Source organism: Callorhinus ursinus, unplaced genomic scaffold (genome assembly GCF_003265705.2).
Source record: "Callorhinus ursinus isolate GAN/ISIS: 27379988/994484 unplaced genomic scaffold, GSC_fseal_2.0 scaffold24, whole genome shotgun sequence".
NCBI classification, from domain to species: Eukaryota; Metazoa; Chordata; class Mammalia; order Carnivora; family Otariidae; genus Callorhinus; species Callorhinus ursinus.
In genome coordinates, this window is record NW_027397086.1 from 6,576,648 (window position 1) to 6,602,485 (window position 25,838).

The 25,838-nt window shown below is 35.7% G+C and overlaps 1 protein-coding gene across 6 annotated transcripts in view; it reads left to right on the plus strand.

Moving 5' to 3' along the window:
- Positions 1-24,711, plus strand: part of SCAI (suppressor of cancer cell invasion) — a 137,281-nt gene extending 112,570 nt beyond the window's left edge. For 5 of the 6 annotated variants that reach the window (XM_025888740.2, XM_073905743.1, XM_025888742.2 and 2 more), the window contains 4 exons: positions 261-333; positions 3,822-3,995; positions 4,180-4,280; positions 15,741-24,711. In XM_025888740.2, the coding sequence (XP_025744525.1) occupies positions 261-333; positions 3,822-3,995; positions 4,180-4,280; positions 15,741-15,887 (495 nt within the window). In that variant the 3' untranslated portion in view covers positions 15,888-24,711. The remainder of the gene's footprint in view (positions 1-260; positions 334-3,821; positions 3,996-4,179; positions 4,281-15,740) is intronic. The other variant, XR_012382198.1, reaches the window with a different exon arrangement.
- The last annotated feature ends 1,127 nt before the right edge of the window (positions 24,712-25,838 follow it).

Sequence of the window (25,838 nt, forward strand, 5' to 3'; positions counted from 1 at the left end):
TCCCTATAACACTGCAACTATGTATATGCCTTTATTTTAAAAATAAATAGTTTACTTTTAGTAAACTTCACTATTGTAAGAAAGTCTATTATGCATGGTAGTTATACATGATGGCAGTCTGTTCAGCTGTTATTGATGTTTCTGCATCTGCTTATGAGTAAAAGGGCCCTATGTACAGTAATGACGTGCTTTGGAAAATTACTGAGTAACTATCTGTGGTCAAATTTTTAATGAAAGTTTTAAATTCTTATATGTTACAGAATTTCACAAACTTATTTGGACAGCCACTAGTCTGCTTGCTTTCTCCTACAGCATATCCAAAAGCTTTACAAGGTATGTTGTCATTACCTGTTATATCCATAGGTTGCAAATAAACACTGTCTGCATTTTGAATAATACTAATCTTTGTCTCCCCACCTATAATGATCACGTGTTGATTTATAGTGCTTAACGTGGCAGGTGTCAGTCTGAAATAAACCCAGAAGTCTTGCCAACAACTAGACTTCTTTAATGCGCTGCCATTAGGTCTTGAGATAATTCTAAAAGAAATGATAAATCATCCCTGAGAAAAGGGTGTTTTTGGTCCCTTACCAAAGGGGGAACTCATGATTTGTGAATTTTAAAATTTGTTTTGCAGGTGTTTTTGTTTTGTTTTGGTTTGGTTTTGGTTTTGGTGTGCGTATCGCCCTTCATACAACATGATTTCCTGTATCTCTGGCTACATATTTTAGGCATTTTTTTTTAATATTTTATTTATTTATTTGACAGAGAGAGAGAGAGCACAAGCAGGGGAAGTGGCAGGCAGAGGGAGAAGCAGGCTTCCTGCCGAGCTGGGAGCCCAATGTGGGGCTCGATCCCAGGACCCTGGGATCATGACCTGAGCTGAAGGCAGCCACTTAACTGACTGAGCCACCCAGGGGCCCCTATTTTAGGCATCTTTTTAAAAACTATACGATTTCTGGTCTAGAAAAACTTCTCAGCCTATGCCTGAGAGTTAGGATAACCTTACTGGCACAACTTAAAGGGTTTCTTTTATTCACATTTTTACCTTGTTGTATTTTTAAAATAAAAGCACCTATTTTCAGTGTGCTAGGGAGACAGTGTGTCCGGGTTATGGCTGTTTCTCAGATGGCTGAGAAATGAAAGACTGTCTTTAATAATTTATCCTTGATAAGCAACATGTAAAATAAAATCTAATTCCAACTCCCAGTCATTAAGCTAGGTAAAAACTAAACAAACCTTAACCGTGTTTTAGCAGTCCTTGTCACTGTTTCACCATCTCCCTGGCTGTGAATAGTGCTGATGTCTCTCTGTGGGAGATAGCATTTTACTGCTACTTCCCAGCCAGAAGCCCTGTCTACTGACATAGTTTGACACAGGAAGTGATGGTCAGCATTTGAAAGCCTGAGAGAAGCTGGAGACTTTTCACCGTTGTTTTAAGGTAAGTTTTGCTATTTAACAGGGAAAAAAACCATGTAGGAATATTAAGTTCTTGTATCCAAAAGTCAAATTACTAAGGGATAGAACTTACCTTCAAACAACGGTAAAATTCTCCTGCTTTGAGGACTTTATTAACCTGTTTCCTGTCATTTCTGGAGAAATGTAACCCCTTCCAATTACTTAAGAGTGCTTTCTGCTGTCAATTTGTCCTATTAAGATGCAGCTTTATTTAAAATTGCATGAGCTACTGGGTTAATACCAAGATTATTTGTTCCGAAAGGCTTTATTGCATAGAGGGTAAAAACAGAGACTCTGGAGGTAAGCTGATTGAATTTGAATTCCAACTCAGCCACTGACTAGCTATGTGACCTTGGGAAGTTACGTAGCCATTCTGTGCCTCAGTTTCTTTCCTATCAAATGGAGATAGTAATAGTACTTCCTCGTTAAATAATTTTGGGTATATAGTAAGTATTCAATATGTGCTGTCATTTTTTAATTGTCGTTATTATTAATGCTTATTATCACACTTGGTTGTAGTATACGTCCTTAACATTTTTTAGTCCAGTATCATATCTTTGTGCTAGAAAGCTTAGACGTCTAATCCCTTAAATATGGCCCATCTGAGCACAAAGCTAGCAGATACTTAAATATTTGGGATGTCTAATTAGGTTCCTGCACCTCCAGTAACTAAAGTCTCCAGTTCTCCGTTGAACCATGAGTTACATCATCTATACAACAAACATTTATTCAGCATTTATTTATCAGGTTCTGTGCTGGGCGCTGGAATTAACACTCTGACCAGACAAACACAGTATGTTCCTCACAGAGCCACATGTCTAGCCAAAGATACAGACAACCTAAGAGGCATTTCTTATAGGTGCTATTAGTGTTTCATAGAAGGAAGCATATGGAACATGTAAGAGGAACGCCTCAGCAGCCCTTGCAGGTGAAGAAAATGGATAAAAAGATGTCAAAGCGGAGTTGAAGGTTATATAGAATTATATGGAGCTGGGACATGGTTAACAAGAGTGTTCCAGCAGAGCAATAGCATGTGAGCCCAGACATAAGAGCTCTGTGATGAGAGAGTTTATGGAACTTTTTTTTTTAAGATTTTATTTTTAAGTAATTGTTAACACCCAACATGGGGCTTGAACTCACAACCCCAGGATCAAGAGTCGTGTGCTCTACCCACTGAGCCAGCCAGGTGCCCCAGTTTATGGAACATTTAGAGAAATTAAAGTACTTCCTGCTAGTGGAAGGATAGGGTGTGGGATTGTGTGACTGAATCATGAAAAACCTTTTAGGATTTGTGAAGACATTAAAATGGAGGACAGCGGGGTGCCATCAAAAGATAGTGAACAGAAGAGTAGACGGAAGAGCATTCATTAACCTTGTAGAGAATGGGTTGGAGAGGAGCACTGATGGAAATAGGAAGATGGTGGTGGCTTCAAAAGATACTAAGCCCAGAGAGCCAACAAGGTTTGGTGACGGATTGGATATGAGGGAACGAGGGAGAGGAAGGAGGCAGAGGTGAACTTTCAGGTTTCTGGCTAAGACGCTGGTAGAAACGATGGTACTGGATAAGAAGCAGACTTGTAGAGAACAAAAGGGAAGAATTTGCTTTCAATTTCTGACAAGTTGGGTTTGAGGTTACCTTTGAAACTTAGGTTGAATATTGTAGTCTAGAGCAGCTCTGTTCAACAGAAAGATAATGTAAGTCATGTATAATTTTAAATTTTCTAGTAGCCACATTAAAAAAAGTTTAACAGGTGAAATTAGTATATCTTTTTGTAGTGAGGCTCTGAAATCCTACGTATATTTTACATTTCACAGTGCACCTCACTTTGGACCAGTCACATTTGAAGTGTCCAACAGCTACAGTAGGACAGTGCAGTTCTAGACCGGGTGAGCTCGATCTAGGCTGCAGATAAGAGAACTGGGAATCAGTAGGCATATACGTGGTAACTGAAATCGTGGGAGTAGGTGAGATCAGCAATGTGTAGGGTCAAAGAGAGAAAATATTGATATTTAAGGGATAGGCGAGAAAGAGCAACTAACAAAAGGGAATGAAAAAGATGGCCGATTCTAGTACTCATCGGAGAATTCTATCATGAACCACCCATGTACTTGCCGTATTTGGATAAAATTTGTTAGTTGGAGTGAAAAAGACAAAGGAATATGCTCTGTCTTAAGTTTGTTCAGAAAGCAGCTACCTGGGATGTTTTTGTAGTTCCATGCAGAATCTACTTTATTGAATTATGATTTAATGATACAGCTTTAATTTTGTGTAATATCATTACATTAAAATATTCCTCAAATGGATCTCTTATCTTTTGCAAAACTGTTGTCTATATATATATATAACATGTTTGTTATTACAGATCAATCTCAACGAGGTAGCCTCTTCACTCTCTTTTTGAACAATCCTCTAATGGCCTTCCTATTTGTCTCTGGATTGTCAAGCATGCGCAGAGGCCTATGGGAAAAATGTCAAGAATATCTTCGAAAAATCAACCGTGATATTGCCCAGCTACTGACCCATTCACGTTCAATAGGTACCCTACTAATCTAACTGAACACTTAACATACTATAATGGTTTTATATTGTTGAAATTGTTTGAATTTTTAAAGGTATTTGTTGAAGGCAGGAAAGTTGAGAAGATTTTCGAACTCTCTTCCCCTTTGAAATGAGTTTTTCTTTTAAGCATCTTTTTACTGTCATCTTTCTCCTCTTTGCAGATCAAGCATTTCTCCAGTTTTTTGGAGATGAGTTTCTTCGCTTGCTTCTCACAAGATTTATCTTTTGTTCAGCCACCATGAGGATGCACAAGATTTTTCGGGTAGGCAAAGAATATTATTAAAGACCAATTTTACCATTTTAGGTATTTAGGAATCATGTATTATATTTTATTAAATATACTGTATTAAATAAAATTTTAACAGATTCAAAATAATATTTACAAATTATTATGTAACATATAAAGATGACCCATATAAGGCACATCTGAATGCCAGTTTAAGAAGTAGAACATTTTCATTACGTTTTAGGCCCTTCCTGGATCCTTTCTCTCTCTCAAATGAAATTAAAATCCTGAATTTTATAATTATCATTCGTTTTTCTTTATAGCTTTGCCATATATATTTATATTCCTACACAACATGTTGATGGATCCAAATTGTATGTATTCTTCTACAGCTTGCTTTTTTTTCACCTACTATTATAGTCCTGAGATTGAGCCAAGTTGATGACAACTATAACTTTCATCCATTTGTTTTCACTGTGCTATAGGATTCGATTGTTTGACTGTATATCAAAAATTTCTTGTCCATTCTACTGATAATGGATATTTAGGTTGTTTCCATTTTTTTATTATTATAAACAATGCCACTGTGAAATCTTCCATCAGTTACCTGGTACACGTGTATAAGATTTTCTATACTGGGATGTGAGGTCAGATTATATAAGCATCTTCAACTTTACTAGGTAATGCCAAATGTTTTGCAAAGTGGTTGTATCAATTTACACTCACTAGCAGTGTGTACGAGTTACTTTTGCTCTAATCCTCACCACTTGTTGCAGTCTTACTTTATATCATGTGACTCTAATGGGTATAAATTAGTAGTTCATTGTGGTTTTAATTTTTATTTCTGAGATTGCTTTTAGGTTGAGTAACTTTTCATGTTTTATTCTTTGTTCCTCTTTGTGAAGAGTATGTTCAGATCTTTTGTCCATTTTGCTCTTAAGTGATTTGGCTTTTTCTGTGAATTCATATAACTACATAACACTGTTTATTGAGGTTTTAAAAATTTTAGCTATTATATTTTTCATTTCTGTGAGTAACATTTGGTTCTTTTTCAAATATGCCTGAACATTTTTTAAAGAATTCATTTATTTACTTGAGAGAGAGAGAGCGGGGGAAGAGCAGAGAGAAACCAGAAGGAGAGAGAATCTCCAGCAGACTTTGCATTGAATGTGGAGCCTGACACAGGGTTCAGTCTCAATACATATATTTTACATTTCACAGTGTACCTCACTTTGGACCAGTCACATTTGAAGTGTCCAGTAGCTACAGTTCATCAAAAGGAGATCCTGATCTGAGCTGAAACCAAGAGTTGGATGTTTAACCAACTGAGCCACCCAGGCACCCCTATGCCTGAACATTTTTAAGTCTCTTGTAACTTTTAGTTTTAAAATAGGATGATTTTTTTCCATTTTATTATGGTAATTTTAAATATGAAAGAATTGTACAATGAATATCCATATATACACTAGCTAGATTCTGCAGCTAACATTTTGATATATTTGTTTTGGTACATTTATCCATTCCTCTTTTCATTCATCAGTTTATCTCATTTTGTGATGCATTTTGAAATAAATGGTGGACATCAATAGATTTTACCCCTTAACCCTTCATCATACATATAAATAACTATACACATACACACACCTTTTTTTAATTTTATTTTATTATGTAATGTTAATTACCATACATTACATCATTAGTTTTTGATGTAGTGTTCCATGATTCATTGTTTGTGTTTAACACCCAGTGCTCCATTCAATATGTGTCCTCTTTAATACCCATCACCAGGCTAACCCATCCCCCAACCCTCCTCCCCTCTAGAGCCCTGTTTGTTTCTCAGAGTCCATAGTCTCTCATGGTTCATCTCCCCACTTCTTTTTTTTAAATGTGAAGTGCACAAAACTAACATGTGCCATTAGGTGAGTTTTGACAAATACATACACCTGTGTATCAAGTTATACAACATAGCATCATTCCAGAAAATTCTCTCTAAACCCTTTTCCAGTCAGTCCAGTACCCATTACCCCAGAGGCAATGCTGTTTTTTATTATTTTCACTATAGCTTAGATTCACCTATTCAGGAACTTGAATTATACAGTGTGTACTCCTTTGTGTAAACCTTCTTTGACCAAGCATGTTGTTCTTTTTTTTTTTTTTTAAGATTTTATTTATTTGATAGAGAGAGGCACAGCGAGAGAGGCAACACAAGCAGGGGGAGTGGGAGAGGGAGAAGCAGGCTTCCCGCTGAGCAGGGAGCCCGATGCGGTGCTTGATCCCAGGACCCTGGGACCATGACCTGAGCCGAAGGCAGATGCTTAACGACTGAGCCACCCAGGCGCCCCCACGCATGTTGTTCTTGAGATTCATCCATGTTTCATATAAAAGGAGCTCATTCCTCTTTATTACTGAGTAGTAGTAGTCCACTGTCTGATTATACCACAGTTTATTTAGACCTTCTCCTTTTGATGAACACCTGGCCAGTTTTAAATTTTTGACTACTGTAAATAAACCAGCTGTGAACATTCTTGTACAAGTCTGCTCAGACATATATTTTGAATTTTCTTGGTCATAGGGTAGGTATGTGTTTAGTTTTATTATAAACTGCCATTTCTCAGAGTATTTGTACCATTTTATGTTTCTAGCAACAGTGTATGAAAGTTTCCCTATATCCTTGCCAACATTTGGTGTTGTCAGTCTTTTAAATTTCAACCATTTTTGTGAATTTTTTTTAAAGATTTTTATTTATTTATTTAAGAGAGAGAATGAGCATGAGCGGGGCAGGGGCAGAGGGCGAACCACACTCCCTGCTGAGCAGGGAACCCAACGTGGGGCTCAATCCCAGGACCCCAGGATCACAACCTGAGCCTAAGGCAGATGCCCAACTGACTGAGCCACCAGGCGCCCCCATTTTTGTGAATTTATAGTGTTATCTCATTGTAGTTTCAATTTGCATTTCACTGAATAATGTGATGTTAGACATCTTTTCATGTGCTTCTCAGCTATATTTTATTGCATTCTGTGGCTTACCTTTTTCTTTCCTTGATCAGTGGCTTTTCTTAACAGTTGCTTTTAAATTTTTGATGAAGTTTCAACTAACCAATTTTTTTCTTTTGTGGTTTGTGTTTTATCCAAGAAATTTTCACCTATTCCAAAGTTACAAAGATTTTTTCCAAGTTTTCTTCTAGAAGTTTTATAGCTTTAGCTTTTTTACATTTAGGTCTATGATGTATCTTGAGTTATTTTTGTTTACAGTGTAACGTAAGGGTTAACGGCTTTTTCTTTCATATGGTTATGAAATTATTTTAGTATCTTTGAAATGGTTATCCTTTTCTCTTTGAATTACTTTTGTAACGTTTTTGAAAATCTGTCAACCATATATGTATATAGAGATATTTCTAGACTCTAAATTCTGTTTCATTGACCAATGGCATTTTTCTCCAATGCACTGCTGCGTTAATTATTCCAGTTTTTTTTTAATTGATTATTCCAGTTTTATAATAAGTCAAAATCCTGTAGTGTGAGTCCCCCTAAAATTGAAGTGTTTTGGTTATTCTGGGTCCTTTCTATGTGAAATTTAGCAGCAACTTCACATTTTGATTGGGATTGCATTTATTCTATGTAACCAATCTATGGAGAATTGTATTTTAATAATATTGAGTCAATCAATGACTATGGTGTATTTCCCCATTTATTTAGGTCTTCAGTTTCTCTCAGCAGTGTTTTGTGATTTTCATCTTATAGGTGTTGTATGTATCTTAATAAATTTATTCCTGAGTATTTCAAGTTTAGAGATGCATTATAAATAGAATTGTATTTTTTATTTCATATTCCAATTATTAGTTGCTAATACACAGAAATACTGCTGTTTTTAAAATTGACCTTGGGGCGCCTGGGTGGCTCAGTCGTTAAGCATCTGCTTTTGGCTCAGGTCAGGATCCCAGCGTCCTGGGATCGAGCCCTGCATTGGGCTCTCTGCTCAGAAGGAAGCCTGCTTCTCCCTCTCCCACTCCCCCTGCTTGTGTTCCCTCTCTTGCTGTGTCTCTCTCTGTCAGATAGACAAATAAAATCTTAAAAAAAAAAAATAAAATAAAATAAAATTGACCTTTTTTCCTTGCAGTCTTGCTAAATTGAAATGTTAGTTCTGCTAGCTTTTTTTATACATTCCTTAAGATTTTGTATGTACATAATCATGTCATTTTCAAACAAAAGTAGCTTTTACTTCATCCTTTCCAATCTCTATGTCTTTTATTATGATGGGGTTTTGTTTGTTTTGTTTTTGCTTTTGTACTTTATTTCAAGGTTAGGTCTTCTGGTAAAATGTTGACTAGAACTAGTGAGAATGGATATCCTTGCCTTGTTCCTGGTTTTTGGGGAAAAATATTTAATCTTCTACCATAAATTAGATGTTGCCTGTTGGTTTTTCATAGATGTCCTGTTTCAGGTTGACTGAGCTCCCTTCTGTTCCTAATCTGTTGAGATTTTTTTTATCAGTAATAGGTATGGAAGATTGTCAAATACTTTTTTTCTTCATTAAATGATCTAATATTAATTCTATTAACACGATGAATAGCATTGGTTGATTTTTCTAACAGTAAGTTCGGCCTTGTATATCTGGGTTAATTGTATTTTGTGGTCACGTATTATCCTTTTGCATTGCTGGATTCAATTTGCTAGTATTTCCTTATGGATCTTTACATCTTTTGTTATGAGTGAGTATGGGACTTAATTTTCTATTCTCATAATGTTTTCGTGTGGTTTTGTTATCAGGATATTGCTGACTTCATAAATTGAGTTGGGATGTGTTTCATTCTCTTCTACTTCTTATAGTTTCTTTAGGATTGGTATTATTTCTTCCTTGGAAGGTTGATAGCATTCACTAGTAAAGCATCTGGACATAGAGTTTTCCTTTTTGGAAGTTTTTAAATTATGAGTTCAATTTCAAAGGCTTTCCATATTTTCTGTTTTTCTTAGTCAATTTTGATCATTTGTGTCTGACAAATTCTTTTGTCTAATTTATTGCAAAACATTGTCCATAATATTCCATTATCCTTTTAATCCATATAGGCTCTCCAGTAATCTTTTATCCTCATATTGGTAATATTTCCTGTCTTGTTTTTTCTTTCTCAGTCTAGCTAAAAGTCTGTTAATTTTAGTGATCTTTCCAAATAAACAACTTTTGCTTTCATTGACTTTTTTTTTTACTGTTGTTCATCTTTTTATAAGCTATTTCCATATATGCTTTATTGTTTCTCTTCTTTTTAATTACGGTTGACTTTTAAACAGCACAGGTTTGAACACTCAGGTCCACTTATCTGTGAATTTTTTTATATAGTACAGTACTGTAAATGTATTTTGTCTTCCTAATGATTTTCTTAATAACATTTGCTTTTCTCTGATTTACTTTATTGTAAGAATATAGTACATAATACATATACATATAAAATATGTGTTAATTGGCTCTTTCTGTTACCAGTAACGCTTCCCAGTCAACAGTAGGCTCTTAGTTAATTTTGGGGAGTCTAAAGTTATATATGGATTTTTTTTTAAGATTATATTTTTAAGTAATCTTTACACTCAACATGGGGCTCGAACATACAGCCCCAAGATCAGGAGTCGCATGCTCCACCGAATGAGCCTGAGCCACCCCAGCGCCCCATAAAATTACATGTGGATTTTCACCTGTGCTGGGGTTGGCACTCCAAACCCCCAACATTGCATTGTTCAAGGGTCAGCTGTACTTTGATTTTAATTTTCTCTTTTAATTTCTGTATTTTTAAGCTTAGACCTAACAACTTTTTTCTCTTCTAATATAAGCACTTTCAAGCACTGCCTTAGTATGAATTAAATAATTTGAAATTTATTTAAGATTCTCTCTCTGCCCCTTCCCGACTTCCTGCTCTCTCCCATTCTCTCTCTCTGTTAAAAAAAAGGGGGGGGGGCACCTGGGTGGCTTAGTCCTTAAGCATCTGCCTTTGGCTCAGGTCATGAACCCTGGGCTCTGTGGGGGGCCTGCTTCTCCCTCTCCCACTTCCACTCCCCCTGCTTGTGTTCCCTCTTTCACAGTGTCTCTCTCTGTCAAATAAATAAAATCTTTAAAAAGAAAAAGGAGTTATGTATAAATGTCAATTTGTTCAATTTGCTACTGAACTATTTTAAACAGTGTTCTGTATTCTTACTGATTTTTTGTCTGCTTGTTCCATCCCTGACAGAGGAGTATCTAAACCTATAATTATAATTATGAATTGGTTAATTTCTCATTTCAGTTCTCATTTTTCTTTGTGCATTTTGAAGCTGTTACTGAGCTCACACATACTTAGGGTTGTTCTATCTTCTTGTTGAAATTACCCATTCATTTATGAAATATCTATTATGCATGGCAGTATTCCTGGATCTGCAATCTATTTGATTGATATTAATATAACCATACCTGTTTTCTTCCGGTTTGTGTTTGCATAGCAAGTCTTTTTTCACACTTTCACTTTTAACCTATGGTTCTCCTTATACTTAAAATGGATTTCTTTTCTTCTTTTTTTTTTAAGATTTTATTTATTTATTTGAAAGAGAGCACAGGGGGTGGGTGGGCAGAGAGGCAGAGGGAGAAGCAGACTTCCCGCTGAGCAGGGAACCAGATGCCGATGCTGGGCTCAACCCCAAGACCCTGGGATCATGACCTGAGCTGAAGGCAGATGCTTAACTGACTGAGCCACCCAGGCACCCCTAAAGTGGATTTCTTTTCAGTAGCATTAGTTACTTTTTTCTTCTATTTAGTTTGCCAGTCTCTACTTTCATTTGATATTTTTAGTTTTGAATTATGTTAATATTAAATGTAATTTTGTAACATAGTTTGATTTAAGGGGCACCTGGGTGGCTCAGTCGGTTAGGCGTCTGCCTTCAGCTCAGGTCATGATCCCAGGGTCCTGGGATTGAGCCCCGCATGGGGCTCCCTGCTCAGCAGAGAGCCTGCTTCTCCCTTTCCCTCTGCCTGCCGCTCTTACCTACTTGTGCTCTCTATCTCTCTCTCAAATAAATAAATAAAAACTATCTTTAAAAAAATAGTTTGATTTAAATATACTATTATTTGTTATCTATTTGCCCTGGCTGTGGTTTTTTTTTTTTTTTCTTTCTCTGCTGCTTTCATCTTCATTTGAATTAACAGAGGTTTTGTTTTGGTTTGGTTTAGAATTTTATTTTAACAATAGTATTTACCTTTATATGTTGTTTTACTTATTAATACTTCACATTTAATATAATTGTCTTATAACAGTATACCTTTATATTCTCCCTCCCACTCTGTACATTTGACTTTTATGAATCGGTATATACTAAATGATACTTTGTGGTTAGCATAGCATTAAACAGTCAATGAATGATCTTTTTAAAAACTTTTTAAATGATGGGGCACCTGGGTGCCTCATTTGGTTAAGTGTTTGTCTTTGGCTCAGGTCATGATCTCAGTGTCCTGGGATTGAGCCCCATATTGGGCTCTCTGCTCTGCGGGAAGCCTGCTTCTCCCTCTCCCTCTGTGCCTCGCCCCACTCGTACTCTCTCGCTCTCTATCTCAAATAAATAACTAAAATCTTTTTAAAATTTGCCGCTCTTTATTTCTTCCCGTATTTAATTTTCCATCTGCTATCATTTTTCTTACTATAGAATTTCTTTTATCATTTCTTAGAGTGCAAAATCTGATGGTAATTCTTTCATTATTATTTCTCTGAAACAGTCTTTATTTCACTCTGATTTTTTTTTTGAACCATAGGTTAAGAATATGTTGTTTTGTAGCTAAATATATGAGTTATTGGGTCACCTGGGAGGCTCTGTCTGTTGAGTGTCCGAATTGATTTCAGCTCAGGTCATAATCTCAGGGTTGTGAGATCGAGCCCCCCATTTGGCTCCATGCTCAAGGCAGAGTCTGCTTGAGAGGCTCTTCTCCTTCTCCATCTGCCCCTCCCGTTGCTCTCTCTCTCTCTCTCTCAAATAATAAATATTTTTTAAAAAATAAAAAATAGGGCGCCTGGGTGGCTCAGATGGTTAAGCGTCTGCCTTCGGCTCAGGTCATGGTCCCAGGGTCCTGGGATTGAGTCCCGCATCGGGCTCCCTGCTCCTTAGGAGCCTGCTTCTCCCTCTGCTTCTCTCTCTCTCTTTCTCTCTCTCTTTGTCTCTCATGAATAAATAAATAAAATCTTAAAAAAAATAAAATAAAAAATAAAAAATAAAAAATAAATATTTGAGTTATCTTTATCTTACTGACTTCTAAGCTAATTCCTTTTTGGTCAGATAATATACCTTGTATGGCTTAAATCCTTTTAACTTACTGAAACTTGTTTTATCATCCAGATGTCATCTATCATGGTAAATGTTCCACAGATACTTTCAATAAACATACATGCTAATAATGTCATAACATCAGATACAGAGTTTTATAAATGTCTTTTAGATAACCTTGACTTACAATGTTGTTCATGGTTTTTATATCTTTACTGATTTTCTGAATACTTGTTCTATCAATTATTGTGATGTGTAATGTGTCTTTTCATTTTTCTCTGGGTATTTTTAAGATTTTTTTCTTCATATTATTTCCTATGATTTGATTATGATATACCTTGATAGGGTTTTTTTTTAATTAGAGTTAATTGATCATCTTGGATCTATGGAATATTTTTGGAATACTTCTGGTCATTTTTGTTCAGATATTTTTCTTCCTCCATTCTCTCTGGGACATAGTTACATACATATTAGACAACCTGTTGTTAACCTCCACATCACTTCATGTGCCCTTCGTTTTTCCAAAAAAAGTCTTTTTCTTTCTTTCTGCTTCAGTTTCTATTGCTGTGTCTTCAAGTTCACTGATGTTTTCTTCCTTAGTGTCTAAAATACTGTTAATCCTATCCAGTTAGTTTTTCATTTCAGGAATTACATTTTTCTCATCTCTAGTTCTGTTTGGTTCTTTTAATATTTTCCATTTCCCTCCTCATTATGTTTTCCTTTGTGCTCTTGAATGTATGTGTAAGAGCTAAAGTCCTTGTCTGCTAATACTATATTCTCTATCATTTATAAGTTTGTGTTTATGATTTTTCCTACTGGTTAGGGCTCTCATATTCCTGATTTTTTATATGTCTAGTAATTTTCTCGTAGAGTATGTACATTGTGAATTTCAAGTTGTTGAATTCTGGACTTTGTTTATTGTAGCAGGGGTTAAATCAACTTGCAAATTCCTTTGACCTTCTTATGACTTGTTTTTAAGCATTTTAAGGATAGATTTAGAGTAGTGTTATCATACAGATGTAGGTTTATTTTGGCCCAATACTAAGAGGCATAATTTTTCTGGGGTCTCTTTCATATGTTCCCTGTTTCAACAGATTTTCTCCACTCTAGGAAGTGTTTGATCAGACCTCAAACATCTCTCAGCCCTGTGTGAGCTGAGAGAATTATTCACCTTACAATAGTCCCCCAGTAGTTCTTGTTTTTTGGTGTTTTTTTTTTTTTTAGGGTTGTTGAACAGTTCTTTTTTTGTCTATATGAGGAGTATTTAGTATTTAGTGTGGTAAAACAAAATTTTGGTCTTTATAGTTGTAATGAGTAACGCCTAAGGACTGAAGAACAGTAGAAGTGATATTTGAATATATGAACTGTCATGTGAGATGCATAGAAAAGCAGTAACTTATTTCTCCAGGAAATTTTAAATGAGTGACAAAATTATAGTCTATAAAAATTACCAAGGGGTACCTGGGTGGCTCAGTTGGTTAAGCGGCTGCCTTTGGCTCCGGTCATGATCCCAGGATCCTGGAATTGAGCCCTGCATCAGACTCCCCGCTCAGCAGGGAGTCTGCTTCTCTCTCTCCCCCGTCCCTCCTCCGTCACTTGTTCTCACTCTTGCTTTCTCTCTTTTTCTCAAATAAATAAAATCTTCATTATTTTTTAAAAGAATTTATTTATTTATTTGACAGAGAGAGAGAGCACAAGCAGGGGAAGCAGCAGGGAGAGGGAGAAGCAGGCTCTCTGTGGGTAGGGAGTCTGATGCAGGGCTCGATCCCAGGACCCTGGCATCATGACCTGAGCTGAAGGTAGAGGCTTAACCATCTGAGCCACCCAGGCACCCCTAAATAAAATCTTAAAAAAAAAAAAAAGAAATTACCAAATAAAGAAGAATTTTCAAGTGAGAATACCTCATTTTTGAAATGGTCTCTTTCTTTTGCTTCTATGCAATTACAATTTTTTTTCTTTTTCCTTTACTATTCCTTTTCTGTTTTTTTTTTTCTTTCTGGTATTTCCTTTTTTAGGGACTCTTTTTTTTTTTTTCACTCTGTTTGCTAATATTCTTAGAAATCGTAGCCGTTTTTTATGGCTTTAATATTTATCTCCATGCATATTATATCCGTCTTTACATATACTGCTCAAACCTGTCTTCTGAGATAGATCTGAATTTTCAAATTCCTTTTGAGGGGCAGTTCTGTTTGTATTACCCTATTACTTCAAATAAAATATATCTAAAACCTGAAGCTTTATACTCTCTCCAAATCATTTCCTCTTGTACTTCTCTTTTTCTCTCAGATGGCTCCCAGTTCTTCTCTTATGTCATTTCTTCCTAAAATCTCACAGTCATCTTTGACACCTCCCTGTCCTATAATTAATTGCCAAGGCTCATTAATTTTTTTTAAAGATTTATTTATTTGAGAGCAAAACAGAAAGAGAACGAGCGGTGGAGAGGGGTAGAGGGAGAGAGATAGAGAGGGAGAAGCAGACTCCCCACTGAGCGGGAAGCCTGATGTGGGGCTCAATCCCAGGACCCGGAGATCATGACCTGAGCCAAAGGCAGATGCTTAACTGACTAAGCCACCCAGGTGCCCCAGCCAAGGCTTATTAATTTGACTTTTTCAGTGCTTCTCATGTCTTTCCTCTCATTTTAATTTCTGCTGCAACATCTATTTATTCATTCATTTAGCCAAATACTTGTTGAAATCCTACATATGCTAGGACTTTCCCCTAAGAAGTTGGCAGTATATGATTTCTACAATACAGCAGAGTACTCAAAAGTGTCAAGACCCAATAAATACTTGTAAAGTAACTCACTGAATGAATGTATTAGGTTGAACCATATGAAACTGTAATTTTTGAAGGTCCAAGTAGCCAAATATCAGCAATTTCCTGTGTTCAACAAGTACACTGCTGTTAAGAATCATACTACTAGGGGCGCCTGGGTGGCTCAGTCGGTTAAGTGTCTGCCTTCGGCTCAGGTCATGATCCCGGGGTCCTGGGATCGAGTCCCATGTGCCTCTCCTGCTGCCTCTGCTTGTGCTGTCTCTCTCTCTCTCTCTTTCTGACAAATAAATAAAATCTTAAAAAAAGAACAACCTAAAAAAAAAGAATCCTACTACTCTGCAGAGAACTACATATTAAGTTATTCCTAATATTGTAATGTTAACAGTAATGTTATTAATGTTGTATATAATTTCCTTCATTAAACTCTAAAACTTGACTTCCCTCTCCTTTGCCTACCAGGAAACACGAAACTATCCAGAATCATATCCCCAACTGCCAAGGGATGAAACAGTGGAGAACCCTCACCTCCAGAAGCACATTCTGGAATTAGCGTCCATTCTGGATGTTCGAAATGTGTTCCTCGAGAGTACCATAGATGACTATTAAAACAAAAATCCTCTTGTTGAAACAATTTTTCATTTGCCACAGATTTTACATGGTGCCGTTTTCTAATGTGATGACAGACACATAGTGGTGTTACTTAGTTTTAATTTTTTAATTTAAGGCCACCATTTTAAAAACAAACTGAAAAAATTATTCAGACTTTTAGGGTAACTGTTTTAAAATACAGTCTTTCAAGTCTTTTAAAAAACTCAATTAATCTTGGAATTTTTACTTTCCGGTTTTGAGGTATGGCTACTTACCTCCAACATCTGTCCCTACACACATATAGTCAATGTTCTCACCCTCAGAAGAGTAAATCATTTATTTTTATATAATGAAGAAAATCCAACTCTTATACTTGGACCTTAAATGTGTGGATTTAGAAAATATATCATTGTTCACAAAGATGAAACTAGCCAGCATGGACTATTAAAAATCAAGAACAGTCTTTCCATAATATTTCTTTTCATTCCAACTTAGTAGGTAGACAAATGTGTGATTCTTTGAAGCATATCAAGACAATTTCTGAAATCATTTAATTCATTAAATCCTGTCATAATTTCAGAAACTGTATAGGATTGATTTGCATCTAAAAGTTAAATCTTTAGTTGGAGTCTTAAGATGATAAATATCACTTGCAATGTGTGAGCCCTGTATTATCATGAGATATGCTGGCATATTTTCCTTTTTTGTAATCTGAATGCTAGAAATGAAAAAAAAAGACTTTTAAGTATTTCAGTCAAAAAATCAGATTGTTGGTTTCATAATACAATGTTTCCACAGGAATTCTATTTAAACTCTTAATTCATGATATCAAGTTTAAAGACCATCCAGACTGAAGGCTGTGACATACAGTACAGAGGTTATATAATCTTTTTGCCTAGTTCACGTTTATGAGATGTCAAAGTCAGAGATGTTATTAATTTTAGTTGGGGATAACTGAATTCTGATTTAACCTAAAATGGAAGTAACTTTTGCATTGACAATTTGGAAATAAGATTTTTTAAAATTCCTGATATTTAATATTTTATATTCATGCACAAGGTTTTTTTTTATTATTTTAAATAGGACTCCGTATATAATATAAAGTTTTTTGTGTTTTTCTTCTCTGTCATCCCCTTCATAATTTCATAAGCATTAGTGATGATGCTTTGGGTTTTTTTCTCCCCTTCTTTTGACTCCACAGCATTCAAGTTCAGGAATCTATGAACCAAAAGCCCTTCTACCTAATTGTAGAATTTGTACAGGCTCACACCGTCTACCTCTGGCAGTCCCAGAGGAAATAAGGTGATTGCTTTTGGTGCCTCTTTCCTGTGTCCTTGGGGAAATTTTACTGTAATATTTTTAACTTGGTTTTCATTTCAGGCATAGGGAATTATTTGGGACTAAGTTATTCATATACCTGTTCCAATTTGCTGATTTTTCATCTGAAGTCTTGAAATTATTGTTCTTGGGTTTAGGGGACTTCGTGGTATTTCATTCTTTTTTTTTTTTTTTCATTATTTGTTCTTTTAAACCTTGTTTCAGAAAGCCTTGAAAACTTATCCTGGAGGGAGATTTCCTTTGCCTAGTGGGTTGTTTTTCTTTATCAGATAAAGACTGCTTTTCTTTTTTTCAGTGCCTTTATAAACTTTTTGGCTTTCCTTTCATAACGGTGTTCACCTGGATTATAGCAATAGGCTGACCTCTTGTTTCAGTCCCCCTGAATTTCTATGCCAGTAATGTACCTGACCTCAAGTATTTTCCTCTCCTCTGATGCTTAAAATAGTATTTATTTATCCTCCTGAGCTTTATTCTCACCTGTTTAGCATAAAGAACACTGGTCTGAGAACTAGGAGACCTGAGTTCTAATCCTGGCTTCTCTGGTAGCTAGCTTTATGCCCTTTGACAAGTGTCTTCATGTTTCTGTTTTATAATATTCTCATCTGTAAAACGAAGGCATTAGCCCAAGGTCCTATCCAGTTTTATGGTTCTATAATTGCAATCTTGATTTCCTTCCCCCCTTAACCTGGAAAACTAGTTTCCCTGAGTTTACCATAGAGATTTTCTTTTCTAAGTCATATTTAATTTGTTTTTGTTCACGAAAATATCTGAGTCTCAGTTATTGTAGAAGCTAATCTGGTGAAGAAATTAGAGCTTTTGTGATTAGAAACATGTTTGTCCAAGAACAAGGGGTCTTGGAAATCATGACGAGGGTTTAGATGATGACATTTTTCCTTAAGCTGATAGTAGTGTAATTTCTTACTGGTGGTTAAAAATCTAAAGTGAGCTGAAGCGATCTTGAATCTTTAAGAAAGGAAAACTGTGCTAGAAAATTCTGTACCGTTGTTTCATTCATGCCTTCAAGAGGATGTGGACTGAACAAACTATACTCCAGATTTTGTTCTAGGCATTGGGAAAGCAAATGAATCAGACTTTAAAATCCTTGTCTTCATGAAGCTTATATTTTAGTAGGAGTCAGGCAATAAACATAATAAGAAAATTTATGTTAGAGAGTTGTAGGTTGTATGAAGAAAATTTAGAACATGGTAAGGGAAATGTTTTGGTTGTTTTGGGGTGAAGAACAGTGTCTGAGTGATCAGGGTAAGCCTTAGTGAGAAGATTATATTTGTGCAAACAATTCATGTTTCTTTTTTTTTTTACTTTTTATTATGAAAATTTTAAGCATATGTAGCATTTAATGAACCATCCTGTACCCATCACCAGGCTTCTACATTTTAAGACATTACTTTAAGCAAGGAAGAAGAAATGTAAAAGGACAATCACCCATGGGTATTGGCAAAGAATCTCTTTTTTCAGTGCATACCACTCCCCTTTATAAATATAAAAATATTAAGCCCCTTATTTATTTAATTTTAGAATTCATAGAAATTTAAACATTGGAACTAAGAACAAAGCAAAGCAAAGGGAAAATAGCACTTCTTTGTTTTCAAATTGCACAAGCTCCCCCTGGAGATTCTGATACAGTCTCTCACCTCCCTTAAGAATCACTGCAAACAAAACAAGGTATAGGATTGCAAGAAGTCCCTTACACAGAGAACAGTGTTAAGCACAATGGAATTATTTTCTCTTTCTTTATCCATATATTTCTGAAGGTGGTAAAGCAGCTATTTTCCCTATTTTTCAGAAGAGAAAGCTGAGACCCCAAAACACTGTAGGTTTATTCATAGAGGCAGATCTAGAACTAAAACTCAAATCTCCTGACCTCAGCCCAGTCTTTCTAGTAGCTCAGGTAGCTTTCTATAATGAACAAGAAAGGAATAATTAGAGATTTCTATTTTGGCACAAAAGGTTAAGGTATTTTTAAAATATATCTAATATTGAAACCAGGAAATCAGTCAGCCCTGCAAATTTTTATTTATTAATTATAAGAAATCCCCAAGTCAGACAATTTAGCCTTGATTCTAGCCAGGATATATTTTTTTGTATATGTGTGTGTGTTTTCCTCCTAGGAAGTGGTGCTCTCAAAACCTCTCAAAGCACAGAGAATTTATTATACCCTTTATATATTTACCAAGTTGAAATGTTTTGAAATTATAAATGCAAAGTGCAATCTAGTCATGACTGAAATTTTCCTGATACAGGATCTGGGTTTTTTTTTTCCTTACTTGTGGCTACCGCCCTTTATTTTCTTCTTGTAGTAGAATTCCCTGAAACAGATTAGGTGGTAATTGTACTGAATTTCATCAAGGAAAATGGAAAAGCATCCAGTCTGATTTATATATCAATCTGTGGAGCTTTCTTTAGCATTCTTCTCCAAGTTTAATCTCTGACCTGTGTTACTTCATCACTTTCTGTCTCTTAAAAGGGGTTTGGACGCAGTTGGAAAATCTTGTACTTAGTTATCCATGAAGACTTGTAATCAGCCTGATATATAGAGAACATTCTGGACTGGAAATAGAGTAAGGTGCCATGGGTCAGCCAACTTGGCTACTGCCAGTGATTCAGAACCACCTCCCTACCCTAAGTGAGTAAGAAGATTTGATACGAATATGAATGGTATGAATCTCCTGGTGATATTTTGGATGTATATGTTCCTGTGTGTGTTTGGAGAGTATAAAGGGTATTTACACGGAGGGCTCTTTTGTTGACCTTATTTATTTAAAAATCTTATTTTATTTGTAATCGCATGTGTATATTTTTGTGATGCTAAATGCAATCTCTCTGTATACTTTTTTGTATATATGTACATATTTGTAAATATATTGGTATGCAATGATGCAGTATGTGTATATTATATACCCATACCCACTGTGGGCTGAATTTATTTAAGTTCTGTGAGGACATCATAGTGGCATTTTTCATGCTGCTGTAATTAGGTTGTGGCTGTATCTCATTCATGAGCCTCTATTTTTGAGGGGCTTGTGTTTGGGTAAAATTGGCTAATTTGGAGTGGGAATTAGGATATGAAGATATTAACAGAAAGCAGGATATTCTTAGCTTTAAAATCATCTGTCAATTTCCATTTAAATGGATGATAAATTAGTGATATAAACCTGAAAAACGTTAGTGTGTGAAACTGAGACACCAGCAGGTTCTTAAGCTATTTCAGTCCTTTATTTTTCTTGACCCATAATTGAGTATTGTTATTGAGTAGTATTTATATTGAGAATTAAGGAGCTGTGGAAAAAATTACTTTGATCCCATTTCAAAATAGATAGGAAAATGTCCTTTAAATACAGAAATTCTGTTTGTAGTTGCCATGTCAATACCTGATACTAAATTTTAATTTTGGAACAGTGTTTTCACCAATGTGTCTCATTTTATATCTGTCTCTGTGAGGCAGAGAAAGGGGCATTAGGTAGGGGAAGGCTGTACCTAGGTGGGGTGGGATTTAATAAGGAACAGGAGATTATTAGTCTGTATATTTGCAGCAGCTGTGATTAATTTAGTCCTGTCTTGGCATTTCAGACTATAGATTTTTCTTATTGGAGTTGCATATCAAAGATGAGTAGGCTCTTCTGAGAAAATGCTTCTAGTGAATAAAATGCCTCCAGTTGTATTTCTTTGTCTCTATGAGACCACTTGTGTTCTGCAAATTGATGATATATTCACACATGAAATAGAATTCTTAATATTAGGTGCATGGCGTGCTATCAAATCTGGGCCTCCAAACCTCTACCAAGGATGATGGGTGGGAGAGGATATCCTCTTAGAGGATAGTGAATATGTGCAGTGCCAATGTGTGAACACGGAATATCACAGAATATCAGTGTTCGTTACTCCTGTTTTCACGTGGCCTGTGTATTTGCACGGAAGAGTGTAGGAGATGTTTAGTATACCCTTGAACACATTCACCGCAAAAATTAAGTAGAGGTTATTTTTGCATGATAAAATATAACTGCAAAACAACTGTTTACCCCATTATTTTTCAGACGATTACATCTGTGTAATACAATAGTAAATTATCTTAAAAAGAGGAGTTAGAGTCAGAAGTTGGTTTTACCACCCAACAAATGTTACATTTGCCTCTTCATTGTATTTTTAATAAGAAGCCAACTATTCACAACACCTCTCAGTTACAGTATTAAATTTAAAATAAAGTTGTAATTGCCTTTTTCATAAATAAATATTAAAATTTGGTAATGTATTATTTCTGGAAAATCAGTGAAAATGTCCATAGTGTCTGATATTCTGTTGTTCTAGTAACCAAATCATTCATTGCAATTGGAGAGTAGCAGAGCAGATGTTATGCTATTTAAAATTCATAGAACTGACTCAGGCTCAGTATGGACGCTAATTTGAGGAAAGGAGCAGCAGTAAGAAGTGCAGTAGATGAGACTGACATTGTGAATATGACCTATGTTTCTAACAGTTGTAAAGCCAATTACTTTGCAGTTAAATAAGGTAAGAATTGCTTAGAAAACCAAACCTTTCCCCCATTCTGTACTCTTAAAACTTTGATACTTTATTTCTATTCATGCTGTACTTCCCAGTTTCTCCTGGATACTGTGACCAGTTTACCTTAAAAAAAAAAAAAAAAGGCAATTCATCTTCCTCAAACTAAAATTTCAGAACATGGTATTACACTGTGTTCCAGCTTAACTGAGTTTTTGAACAGACTTATTAAGCATGCCTTTTGTTTAAGGAAAAATAATTGATGTGTGAATGGAATCAATCACCTATTGAAAGGAAGGGTGTCAGGATAATGTCGGGGGACATACCCTTAAATTGGGTAGAGATAAATGTATTAAATTAAGTGTAACTGACTTGTTGGTGCCATAGAAATATTTCCTTTGGAAGTCTGTAAATATGAAATGTTTTCTTAAGCTAAATTTGGTATTTTTCACTTACTAGTTTGGTGTAACTTTTGAGAATTCCATTTCTGTATAATACTGTTAATCACTGAAGCACCATTTCTTAATTTTAAAATATTTTTGTTAATTTCTTTTGTGTTTTCTTTAAAAGTTATTACTTATCAAACTACTCTAAGCAGTGTGATTTTTTTTTAAGCAGTGCGGTTTTTTAAAAACATTATTTGAACAGTAGATTCAGTTTTTTAACAGAAGTACATTTTGTTAATTCTGCACTCCAGATTCACTTAAGCCTGAATTTGGTCATAAAACATACTACTTATTAGGAATATTTTCCTGTTTCGGTGAACATTTCCAGTCTATATCCTAAGACAATCATCTTTTTAGGTATAGTATTGTTTGAGACATTGGTAATTTCAGGGTTCAGAGTTTTACTCTTCTGATAGGCTTATGGAATGAAATAGAGTGAGTGATTCTATCATGTTCAGAACGAGATAGGGAATTATAGCTAGCTTTCCTATAGGTCTGCAGTAAACAGTATTTAAATTTTTATATCACTAGTATTATTTTCCCTTTTGAAACTATTGTGAATATCCTCCTGTCTGTGATGAAAATTAAGATTTGTGAACATTAAAATTTGACCCATAAGTTTTCTCAAACATCAAATCAGTATGACAAACCATTATAAATTGTGAAATGATAATATATGATAATCCCAAAGTAAATACTTCCAAACCATAGAGAAATAACCACTGCATTTTTTAAAATTTTATTCTTACCCTCCACTGCATATTATTTTTTCCTAAATTGTATGTTGTGAAATATTAAAGATCTACAGGAAAAAAATTGCTTAGACTGTTTTAGGGCAATAAGAATTTTTATTATTTCTTGAAGAATGAGGTTTTTTTTTTTAGCTCTTGTTTATCTTATTAAAAATAACTTTTAATGGTTTGGTAAAATATTTTAGGGCATGTTTGTAGCTTTTTATAATTATCTGGATACATTCCTTTTGCCACATAGACCATATGGCTATTTCTCCAATGATTTTTTGTTTGTTTTTAATAAACCTTGCTATTCAACAATCAAGGAGACTTCTTCCAGTTGAGGTAGACAGGACTTAGATAATAGGAAAAGCAGATACAATGTCCTAACATTTTCACAGTAGAGCTTACAAGTGAAGGAAATTATCCAAATAGGTTATCTTCATTGTGTAGTACCAGTACAAATAGTGGTTTCATTAATCATTGAGTCAGATGAAGCAGTTATGTCATTTCTTACTTTGCTCTAAAGATTATTGTCATTTCAGGCCACATTATTATATTCTCTGGGCAGTTTCCATTGTAAGGTTAAATATCCTTTTTCTTTACTCATATCATCACTAAAGATTAAGCTAATCACATAGGAGTTAAAAATAAGTTATGTTTGATCTTTTTCCCTGAAAATAATGGTGAACCTATTGTCTGTATTATGGATATTAGGCATAAATGCACTTGTTTCAATCATAGGAGAAATTACATTTGGAGACTACAATTACTTGATTTTGTAGTGGTGTGAAATACTTTTTAAAAAATTGTGCTCGTCTGTAACTGAATGTTATAGAATTGTAACACTATAGGGATTATAGAGTTATATTTATTAGCTCTCCTCAAGAGATTGAAGCACAATAATTTTCATGTAACAGTTCTTATCCAAGTGCTGCTAATCTGTGTGCAAATAATGAAGCTATTTGGTTGCCTATCTAGCTATTCACAAATCACTGTAATCCTTGAGACTTTGTCTTGTTGCTCATTTGTACTAAATTTTGGGTATTGTGGGTTAATATTTTAGATCAAAATCTGTCAACTCAGCTCTGTGAGACAGCAAACCATTTAGATTCACTAGTTTTATATGTGTTATCAGTAGAATAAATTTTGAAGGGGCTATTTACTACCAATGACTAAGGGGGGAAATTATATTGTCAGTATCATTTGACTTGAATATCTGTGGTATTGTGAAAGTCTTATTTGTTGTGTTTCTGAATTGCTTAAGCCATACATACTCTTAAGGATGTTTTCCTGTTGTGTTCCTTTTCAGTAGCCTTTTTCTGCTTTGTCTGTTATGGTTAATACTTCATAGATTTTAGAAACTGAGAAGTTATTGAAACATTTTATTTTCTTGAGTTCATCACTTTTGACTCTTGTATGATATGTGATTTGTTATAAAGGATAGCAAGCCTTTCACTAACTACTTCACTAAATGAATTTCAGAGTAAACACTGTGATTCCACAGAGTGGATTCAGTAGGCCCTTCTTTCCAATGTTTTCTTCTGTTATGGTGCCTACCACCTTAAGGGCACTTAAATGGTAGAGGATGGAAAGTTAAACATTGTTGTTTTGATGTTTTTTTAATAACAAGATTACAGAAAATTTGAGTTTTGTTGTCAGTGTATTGAAAACATTTTTGCAATGATAAATGTTCTCTAGGAATGTGACTACATTCATCAGGTGTGAACTCTTGTAAATGAATTTTGTATCTTGAATCCACGTGTATATTAAGTGTATCATCAATATAAAAATAAACATTATTTGCTTAAAGTTTTTGGTACTTCTTCAGAATTATTGACAACATAAGTGCTAAACTGTTAGGGTTTGCTTCTTTCAGATAATATCTCAGACACTTCAGACTGTCTTGGGGTCGTAGCTTCGATGCTTATTCTAGTTGGTAAATTTCTTCTGAGTCCTGGTCTTGGTTTTTTCCCTGCCCTGCTCGAAGTGGTCAAAACTGTCACACGCGGAGGGAGGATTGTTTGGTGGGGGGGTGCGGGGGGTGGAAGCTGCTGACCTTCGGGCTGTTTTGGGGTCCTGGGCAAGAACAAGAGCGACTTCAATGTTGAATGTCTGACTTGGTTGGCATTGAGGAGTCCAGAGACCCTACGCAGGCTAATTTGCAGTGTACCTTTGAACGAGGAAGTGTTACCTCTCTCGAGTTTGTTCAACTGTCAAAAGTTGGAGGACCGGGCTCCTGGGTGGCTCAGTTGGTTAAGCGACTGCCTTCGGCTCAGGTCATGATCCTGGAGTCCTGGGATCGAGTCCCGCATCGGGCTCCCTGCTTTCGGGGGAGTCTGCTTCTCCCTCTGACCCTCCCCCCTCTCATGTGCTCTCTCTCTCTCTCTCATTCTCGCTCTCTCAAGTAAGTAAATAAAATCTTTAAAAAAAAAGGGTTGGAGGACCATTAGTAGGTAATGAACGTAGTGGGCTGCCATCAGCTTGTTTATTAATGAAATGCAATATATCGGAGTGCATTATATAAGGGTATGGTTCTGGAAACTTTTTTCAATGGTACATTATGTGTGTCCTGGGTTGCGATATAAAACGTATAACCTGCAGTAGGTCATAGGCACCAAAGTTAAAAACTAGTCACAAAGCGCCAAGACCTAGTTCTAGTTTCTTGAAGCCACAGGCTTCTGTGTGAGGAGGGAGGCACGGACTCGCAGTGATCACCTACTACACGGTGGCAAGGCGGCTGTGCAGGGCGCAGTGGGACTGGGATGCGGGGAGCGGAATGGAAACTCCCTCTCTGTTGCGCGCAGCAGTGGCCTTAGGATTCAAAACCGCACAGCGCACGCTGGCCCCACGGCACCAATTGGGTGTTTTTCCCTTCTGCCACAAGGCTCCTCCCACTCCCCCGCTCCGCACCCCCCCCTTTAAGAAAAAAAAAAGAA